Raw genomic sequence first — 10,153 nt, 5'->3', positions numbered from 1 at the left:
ACAGAAACTTTTATATCTGGGCACAGGGCTTTTGGGGTGTTAGTCATCGCAATCAGATCAGATTGTAATGACTATCCTGATACTTGTAAAGAACTGGTTTGGGTAATAATGCATAGTACCCATTTGGGACTTGCTTTCTTCAAGATAACACACATAAGCTGAACACAGCTGATTTAGATTCACTAAAAAATCATCTTAAAAAGGACAACATGTGATGCAGACAATGCTTTAACATTTTTAATAGTGCAGATATCTGAGTTTTAATCAGTACCCACATGAAAAAAATTAATTGTTTGGTCCCTTACTTTAAGAAATACTTTTTTCCTATCAAGATTTGTTATACATTGAACAGACAAAAGACAATTCTGACAAATGTTAATGTTATCAAGGTAAAACAACCAAGCAACAACTATAACAAATATAATTTTCTAAAATTGGCATCATTTTAATCAAAATCAGCAACTGTCTGGACATGTTTGTGGACATGTGTCGATGAACAATGTAAGATTATAAATAACCATTTACTAGTGAGAAAATAATAAAAATAATAATAATAAATAAATATATAGTAAAAGAACTAAACAAATAAATGTTCAAATAAATAAATAAATTATTAAATTTTATATAAATAAATAGAGAAATAAATAATTTAAATGCATACATAAATATATAACACTCTGTAATGAAACACGATTAAACAAGTTTCACTTTCACTTCTTATAAGTTGACTTGTTGTGGCTTATTCATGACAAAATGAAACTTGATAGGCAAACATTACACACTAAACCACTGTTACACTCGTCTCCTCTACAGGCTGATAGACATTTGTTCGGGAGAAATACAGACTGCACCTTTTCCTGAAAACACGTTCCTTTGTGCACATGCCAGAGGAGTGGTGTGTGTGTGTGTGTGTGTGTGTGTGTGTGTGTGTGTTTGAATGAGACAAGGAAAACAGTTAAGTGACTTTCCATATGCTCCGTCATGCTTTGAGCAAAACAGACAGACAGTGGGGGGAATGGGAGGGAGGCGAGAGTGGATGTGTGTGATCATGAAAAGGAAGCCTGTCCAGACAGTATCAGATGACATCATCCTGTCTAATAACTTCTGTGTGTGTGCGTAGGTGGGGGGTGGGGCTTGAGAGCATGCAGCTCTGCATATAACAGGAAAGAAGCTCATTCAGTCATTCAGACTCAAGCAGCAGCAGACAGAAGCTGAAACTACATACAGCCGCTGAACTACATCTGACATATTTCAACCAAAAGGTAAGAAACACAACTGGACTTCAGAGCTTTTAAAATTACAATTATGTAACAAATCTAACAAAGTCAAGACATTTTTCTTACAAATGACTTTAATTTGATGAAAGTGTTACTTTGCATTGCAGTTATATGAACAAAAACACAACACAAGGAATAATAGTTGGACAGGTTTTGTACAACTCCATATCACTGTTTTACTATTTTATTGTTTTTAGGGACTGTTCATTACTTATGGGGGGAGGGGGTGGTGCAAAAAATGGGAGACATGTAAAATATTTTTAAGCACTGGGAGCAACATGTTTGGGTTTTTTCTTTTTTGGCTTAAGGGAGGAGTTTACAAATTTAAATGGTTGTATTTTGTATTTTGTTTAATGCTGATCTTTAAAGAAAACTTCAAGAGTTTGAACAAATTGCACATTTTTTCACTGCTGGAAACTGTAAAAACAGGAATGGTTGTTGGATTTTAAAATTTCCAATGGTCCTAGCACACATTATGTGTGTCAAATGCGTCCATGCGAAACTTAACCAAGTCTGAGATTAAAATAGCGATATTTCATCAAAATCACTTTATTCTACATCAGCTTTGAAATGTTGCTGAAAATAAATTGTTTTTATGAACTAACTAGCATGCACGACAAGAACTTTTAACTTTAATTTAAAACATCAAAGGGTACAGTTTGAAAATCTAATAATTATTGATGAGCCAAAAATGTTCACTTCAGTAGCACTTACATCCACCAAACTTTCCCATTTCATTCCTAGGTTTCTACAGAGGGGTTTACTCATATATCATTATAGCCTGATTTCCCAATATTTTATCCCTAAATACAAAAATATATTTATTTTTTTTATGGCTGTTGACAGTATTTTTTGATTTATGGAGCGATAACCTATGACTCTTGATATGACAACAAAATGAAACAAGAATTTTGAACCTGGCTTTATCCACTATTCAGATTTCTGTTCTGGAAATGTATGCAAATTAGAACATATTTCATTAAATAGTGACTCATTTGCATATTTACACACAATTTTAGAAAACATTTTATTCAGAAAATAATTGTCTTGTGGTGAATAACGAACTGGGAATGTTTCATAAGGACATCTATTAGTTGAAAACGATGCTCTATTCTTCCAGGGTTTCTCCCCTTGTGGTCATGTGTTCATCGTTTGAAAAAAATGCCTAAATTCCCAAAAAGGTAGTGAGGATTCATTTTTCCTATTGAGGTGGTGGAGTTAGTACTTTTATACCCATATTTTTTGCCCCCTTTTAATACTAACAGTGGTGGAAAGTAACCAAGTACAAAGGTAACACAGTTTACTTTAGCCATGGTCCAGTGGTTTATAGAATATTGCACAACTGCTGTGTGTTGCTCTCTGTGGTGATCAGTGAAAGCATGTGTGTGTTCAGAGGTAGATGTGATTGCTTATGCAAACAGAGGCACTGACCTGTGATTCAGAAGCAGGTCTATGGCACTACTGCTACAGTATGTAAAGTATGCTGTAACCACAGGGTACCATACACTATTGATATATGCAATGGAAAGCCAATGTTACTGACACACACAGATTTTCCAGTTAACACAGTGATGTGAATGCATTCACATCCAATATGAGTCACATACGTACATGTAATACAATGTAGCTGCAAGGTCAATGACTTCATCTGGGCCTTGACCAAATTGAAAGGGTTAGTTCAACAGTGTAAAATTGTTCAGTTTTCTGAAGAATTAAATCAGTCAGATCAGCTGGCCCTAACCTTTTTGACTTAGGACCATGGATTGATGAATCCATGCGGTCAGGCCCAGGGGCCCAGAGTGGTAGGGGGCCACCTGGCCTTTACCTGCAAAATGTCACTCAAATGAACATGTACACTGACCAGGAAGAGACTGAAAATGAGCACAAAGAGACACAGAATAACTTCAAAAATGGGCAAAACAACCACAAGGAGACAGAAAATTACTACAGTAAAACACAAAACTACCAAAAAAACACATAAAATTACCTCCAAGAGACCAAAATAACTACAAAAAGACATCAAAAACCACAAGCAAACACAAAATAGCTACAAAGAGAAACTAAACGACTATAAGTGACACAAAATTACCCCAAAGAGATACAAAAAACAAACACAAAATGACTACAAAGCAGTGAAATACTCCATAAAAGACATAGATTTACTTCAACAAGACCCATACGACGGTGAAAAGACACAAAACAACCACAAGGAAACACAAAATGACTACAAAAAGGCACAGAACCACCACATTGATTACATGTTTTTCTCCCTATTTTAAAACAAAAACCTATTTAAAATGCACAAAAGGAAAAAAATGAGGCTACTGATGTGGGACCATTTCCTGTATCACTGCATCATTGTTGTCTTGACACTAAAAAATATCCTTGGCATCTTTTCTAATGCCCTAAGTCTGACTGAAAGCATCTAAGAGCTGTTTAGAGTCTTTTTGCAGTGCTGTGCCCACCTCTTACAAGAAACAGAAACACTCACATGCTGAGAACATATGGGGCAACATTTTGTCGTGATTTGTTCTCCTTTAGGATGAGGTGTTACTGATGCCAGTGACAGTGTGCATATGGCAAAAAAAGTTCCCTTTTTTCCCAAATGAAATATTAAGTAGATAAAAGGTTTTACTTTAAGGTGTCTCATTCCACTGTCTGAATATAAACAGACCACGATCCAACTCACACCTACTCTCCTCTTTCTGTCCCAGGATGCTTTGTGTGTATATTTTCCTGTTGCTGACACTGAGCAAAGTGGGGCTGGGCTCTCTTCAAGATAAACAGACTGACTTTGGCTTGAAGGTCTTCTCACAGCTGGCTCAGGACTCTGCAGACAAGAATGTGGCCTTGTCTCCGTACGGCGTGGCCTCTGTGCTGGCCATGGCTCAGCTTGGTGCTGCTGGAAACACCCGCAGAGCTTTAACTGCTGCTATGGGCTTTTCTCTGCAAGGTAAGTAATAGATTAGAGACACTAAATCCCGAAAATCTGTGAATTATTTGGGTAGACTGTGCATAGGAAGAGGAAGGTATGTTGGTGTAGGCTACCATTGGTGTAGTCATAAAACAAACCCTTATCTTGCCTCCCCTGCAGAGCGAGGGATGTCTCGGGTGCAGCGCCTCCTGCAGCGTGACCTGTCCAGTGAGGAGGGGGTTGAGACAGCCAGCGGTGTCATGGTGGAGAGGAAGATGAGCCTGGAGAAAGGATACCGCCGAGCCCTGGCCAAGGCCTTCCAGACCCACCCTAACCAGGTGGACTTCACCAAGCCAGACCAGGCAGTCAGTGTCATCAACTCATGGGTCTCCGACCACACTGCAGGTACTCACACCATCCAGCTAACAGCATGTCATTTGCAGGATTATTTTGTTTTTCTTTGCTTGCAGATTTTGAATCCTTTGTGACTTCATTGCTATCTTTTCTTCTGCAGGTGCTATCCCAGAGTTCCTGGCATCTGGATCTTTGACTGATGAGACCCGCCTGGTCCTCCTGAACGCCCTCCACTTCCAGGGCCTCTGGAAGGTTCCCTTTGACCCCAAACTGACACAGGAGAGGATGTTCCACTGTGCCAATGGCAGCAATGTGCCCGTGCATATGATGAGACTCACCAATCGCTTCAACTATGGTAGGTTCAACACACTGAACCAGTGCACTTTATCTATATTTGACATAGATGACAGACTGTGTGTCACTTAATACATCTATCTCCTTCTCCTTCATCAACAGGTGAGTTTGTGACTGCCGATGGGGTGGACTATGATGTTATTGAGGTCCCATACGAGGGGGACTCAATGAGCATGCTCCTGGTGTCACCCTTTGAGCCTGAAGTTCCCCTGAGCACACTCAGTGCAGATCTGAGCAGCCAGAAGATTAAGCAATGGAGAATGGAGTTGAGGAATGTCAAGCGACAGCTGGCCATGCCCAGGTGAGGGAGACAGAGTCAGACAGTTTGAGGGTAGCTCACATGAAATTATTTGCTGTTCTCATTACCTGTTCATATGTATACCTACCAAAAGTAATGCACCAGAATTTGTATATGTCCCAAGCCATCATGAGCCAGTAATTTTATGCAAACCCACTTAATTGTGAAGGGGGGCAAGGTTGGATGGTGGACAGGTCAATCAAACACAGGACTTTTCCCCAGAAAACTGGTATTTGTGTCCTGTGAAACTTAGTGAACTTAACGTTAATTAAGTAACGTGACAACGTCCGACCATGTTCTTTTTCCGAAACCTAACCTATGTACCATCTCTTGCCTACACCTTACCTACGTAACTTAACTTTAAGAACATAACTTGACAATGCCCAACCATGACTCTTTTCCTAAACCTAATCCACGTAATTTGACTTGCTTAAACCTCACCTATGCAATTTCTCCTGCCTATACCTTACCTACATAGCTTCTCTTGTCTAAACTTTACATACATAACTTCTCTTGCCTTAACCTTACCTACGTGACTTCTCTATCTTAAACCTTTCCGACGTAACTTCTCTTACCTAAACCTTACCTATGTAACTTCACTTTTCTAAACCTTACCTACATAATTTTACATTAAGTACAAAACGTGACAATGCCCAACCATGATTATTTTCCTAAACCTAATCTATGTAACTTTTCTTTCCTAAACATTACCTACATAACTTCTCTTACCTAAACCATACCTACGTAACTTCTCTTGCCTAAACCTTACCTACATGACTCTACTTTCCTAAATGTAACCTATGTGACTTCACTTGCCTAAACCTTACCTACACATTTCTACTTTCCCAAACCTAACCTACGTAACTTTACATTAAGTACGTAACATGATGACGTCTAAACATTATTCCTTTCCTAAGCCTAGCCTAACTGGTAGTGGCACTAATTCGTTGGGTACTAATTTGCTAGATATCATATCATATGAACAGTTACATTAGGATACTCTGGAAATAATTTGAAAGAAATACTAGTAATGTTTTACCATTTTTGTGTCATATTGATTATTATGTGGCTGCCAAGAGGGAAACTGAGGATCTATGTATGTTCTCGCAGGTTTTCTCTGAACTCTGAGGTGGATTTGAAGACTGCTCTGCTTAACATAGGTCTGGGAGACATGTTTAACCTGGCTACTGCTGACTTCACACGTATCACTTGTAAGTTAACCTCTTAGAAAAAGCAATTAGTTTGTTAGGAAGTTCACCATTCCATATAAGCATGTTAAAAACTACAATAAGTTTAGTGCATTTTTGCATTTAGTGCATTCCGATGTATCTAATCTGTGTGTGTTTCTGCCCTGCAGCTGATGAGAGGCTGTGTGTGTCCAAGGTTCTGCAGAGAGTGAAGATTGAGGTGAATGAACGAGGAACCAAGGGAGCAGCAGCAACAGGTAGGCCCACTACTGATACAAGCATTGGACTCATGAGTTTCAGTGTTTTAGAGAGAGGCTAATGCAGAGGGATTGGATATTTTCTATCTAATCATTGCATTAGGTCTTATTAGAAGATAAGTTTTCTCACTACATGAATAGCTGAGTCAAACACAACAAGCACCCAAAATTATGGCCAGATCTATGTAATTATCCTTTAAGTGAAGCTACAGTCAAAGCCAGCAACGCCTTCCTACCTTACTTATGTGACTTTTGCCAAGCCTTACCTACGTTACTTAACTTTCCTAAATCTTACCCACATAACTTCTCTTGCCTAAACCTTACCAACATAACTTTACTTTTCTAAACTTTGACTAAGTAACTTTACATTCCTAAACATTATATATTTAACTTCTCTTGCCCAAACCCTGCCTGTGTAAATAAACCTTATCTAGCCTACATAATTTTACTTTCCAAAACCTTACCTGTGTAACTTTACTTTCAGGGTTAGGATTAGCAAATAAACTAGGGTTAGGGTTATAGCACATATTTCTAAATATATTTTGTGTTTAATCAAATTATAACAACCAAAACTGAGACAAGGCCAGGGTGTATTCAGGAGTACTGTTAAGGATTTGGGGCTTCAGGCAAAAACAATGACCTGTTTTTCATTACTTCCCTCCGTTAGCCGCTGTGATGTTTTCTCGAATGGCAGTGGAGGAGATTACTCTGGACCGACCCTTCCTCTTCCTCATCCAGCACAAACTTACAGGTAACAGTCTTTTTATGCTTTATTTTGAAATCCCATTTTAGAATTCAGCCTAGCCGTCCAGGTAGCATCTTTAGTCGGTGTTTCTGATGTTTTACTTCCTGTGTCCCAGGTGCTGTTCTGTTCATGGGTCAGTTCAACCAGCCTCAAGAACAATAACCCACTCGCCTTCATTCCACTGTGTCTGACTACTGCTGCTCATACTCCACATATACATGGTGACCACACCAGACCTACTGTACAGGGTTCATATGACTGAAAGCTTTATTTATAATGTGCTTAATACAGGAAAACTGGGGCAAAGGGATACACAGATCTAACATGACAGACATTGGAAACATTGACTAAGAGTTTATATGTTTGCTGTTAATTTATTTCTCTGAATGTTTGAGGTTGATGAGATGGAAAGAAATATGAAGGAAAGTTAACTGATTAGGTAGTTTACTGTTGTCTGACACAACAGGCACCAATGCACTGCAATGAGTACCAAAAAATTTGTATTTTTTTCTATCTATTTTTGCAATGTTATTTGTAATGTCTATTTTTGTTATTGCCATTTTGTTGCAAAGTTACATTTGTGTTTGGCCATATTTATATTTATTAAAATACTATGTTTTTACAAAGCTGCAATGTGTGATTACTGTGGTGTTGAGATCTGTGGAAGGTCAACACTGACCTCTTGTGTTCAAACAGCCAAAAGTCATGACTTGCTTGCTTCACATGCATATACTCATTACTTTAAATTACGCAGACTCAATGAAGCCCTGATTAAATATAATGTAACTATAAGCTTTCAGTGAAGTGAACTTTTCTAGTAGTTTGCACCATAAAATAACCAGATTATAAGCAAAGCTAACACTGTCAGATTAAATCCCTTTGCACTCTAATTTGTCTTAACTGTAAGAATGTTTTCCAAGGTATTTAAACCTTTGTTGTTGAAAACAATAGCAAATACAAGTTATTATTATATTTATTATTAAGGCTAAATATTTTATGTAATTTTACTCTTTTTAGGGGCCACACCACACCGTGTCAGTATACATAACTCTTTATGAATTGTTGGTATTTGGACACTACGATTTAAAAAAAGTTACTGCTGCCCAGTGGCATACGGTAGTTAGGACTGGCCCCAATGCACGCTATTATGATGGGCCCTAGTGCCAGATTTTGCATCGAAACAGCCACTGTATATTTTATAGTGTTTTTACATGATCAAATACTGACTTGATGTTGGACAGCATCAAAATACACATTACCAATCATCGGCATCAAAGGTTTTAAATAGTTTATTTGTAGTTTATGTAAAATTAACATATCATTTTGTTATCAATTGTTACTGATTATTTCACAAAAGAAAAAAAAACATAGATGCAAATTGCTTGCACTGCACTGCTTGCACTGTCTATATTTACGCCCCTGCTGCTGCCACTCTTTGTGGTGGAAATTAAACATTCACTGACACTAACCAGTGGTAGCTTTTCACAACATGGGTGTTCAATGTCAGAAATGCACATCTTTGCAGTTTTATTCAAAGTCAAGCCAGACATTGAAATTCTACCCTAAGCCTAGTGTTAAATGGCATCTAGCGGTGAGGCTACAGATTGCAACTGTCATACCAAAATCTGTGACCCATCAGATTCTGTCACAGATTCTGCACCAGACTCCCTTGAAAAATTGCTGAATTTTGTGAGTTGTTGAGTGGTTAGGGTTAAGGTTTAAGGGCTGGGTCATGGCTTTTGATGAGTTGGTGTAAAATAACCAACTGAAACTTCTCCCAAGTGCTAAGCAAGGCAAGGCAAATTTATTTATATAGCATATTTCATACCCGAAGGCAACCTAAAGCGCTGTACAGATGACTCAAGTCAAAGTTTATTGTAGCCCAATCACAAAGCAGGCCTTAAAATGCTGCACAAATCATAATTTCAATTCGATTTCAGTGTCAATTTGATCTAAAAAGTCTCAAAGTCCAAGAAGTCACAATTAGCTTCAGAGGGCTTAACAGCATACGACATCCTTCTGTCTTTGGACTCTCAAAGTGAATAAAACCCATAGTCTAATAGCCTAGAAGAGAAACACATAAAAGCTGGATATTTACATTTTGACAAAAACAATAAAAGTCCTCTCACCTCCTTGTCAAGTGTCTTACTCCTGATATGATGCAGTAGGTGACCTTTGACCTCAATTCTTAAAAAATCAGTACTGTTATTCTTTAACAACACCTTCTACGAAGTGAGATCTACTGTGCATTCCAATGCCCATACTACCATACTAAATAGTATGCCAGAAAAGAATTCTGTATGTCCCAATACATAGTATGTCAAAAATACCAGGATGTTCTACTACATCTGGTCTGATTTGGCAGTATACAAGCCAGCATGCTCCCTATGCTGTCAGCATTCTGTCTACTTTGCCCCGCAATCTTCTACCCAATGGACTATACGTCACATTCTATACTGTACGACATCTATTGCATGTCTGTCCGTCCTGGAAGAGGGATTCCTCCTCAGTTGCTCTTCCTGAGGTTTCTACCGTTTTTTCCCCCGTTAAAAGGTTTTTTGGAGGAGTTTTTCCTTATCCGCTGTGAGGGTCATAAGGACAGAGGGATGTCGTAAGCTGTAAAGCCCTGTGAGGCACATTATGATTTATGATATTGGGCTTTATAAATAAAATTGATTGATTGATTGATTGATTGATTGATTGATTGATTGATTGATTGACATTGACTGAGCTGCAAACAGATGTCAGCTTGACAGCTGATCGCCAG

At 38.3% G+C, this 10,153-nt stretch overlaps 1 protein-coding gene across 1 annotated transcript; it reads left to right on the top strand.

The window, feature by feature from the left end:
• Positions 1-1,161: 1,161 nt before the first annotated feature.
• On the top strand, positions 1,162-8,012 carry serpine1 (serpin peptidase inhibitor, clade E (nexin, plasminogen activator inhibitor type 1), member 1). Its single transcript, XM_049568885.1, has 9 exons — positions 1,162-1,262; positions 3,992-4,230; positions 4,372-4,596; positions 4,706-4,900; positions 5,002-5,200; positions 6,308-6,408; positions 6,555-6,641; positions 7,309-7,392; positions 7,502-8,012. Exons 2-9 carry the CDS (start codon positions 3,993-3,995, stop codon positions 7,546-7,548), a joined length of 1,176 nt encoding a protein of 391 aa, XP_049424842.1. The 5' UTR covers positions 1,162-1,262; position 3,992; the 3' UTR covers positions 7,549-8,012.
• Positions 8,013-10,153: the final 2,141 nt, after the last annotated feature.

Source organism: Epinephelus fuscoguttatus, linkage group LG23 (genome assembly GCF_011397635.1).
Source record: "Epinephelus fuscoguttatus linkage group LG23, E.fuscoguttatus.final_Chr_v1".
Lineage (NCBI taxonomy): Eukaryota > Metazoa > Chordata > Actinopteri > Perciformes > Serranidae > Epinephelus > Epinephelus fuscoguttatus.
The sequence above is the reverse complement of the archived record's forward strand: the minus strand, read 5'-3'. Positions and strand labels throughout refer to the sequence as shown.

Coding starts and splice junctions, on each gene's coding strand:
- serpine1 (XM_049568885.1), top strand. CDS start 3,993: ATGCTTTGTGTGTATATTTTCCTGTTGCTGACACTGAGCAAAGTGGGG. Junction 5,201..6,307: donor CGACAGCTGGCCATGCCCAG/GTGAGGGAGACA, acceptor ATGTTCTCGCAG/GTTTTCTCTGAACTCTGAGG. Junction 6,409..6,554: donor TGACTTCACACGTATCACTT/GTAAGTTAACCT, acceptor TCTGCCCTGCAG/CTGATGAGAGGCTGTGTGTG.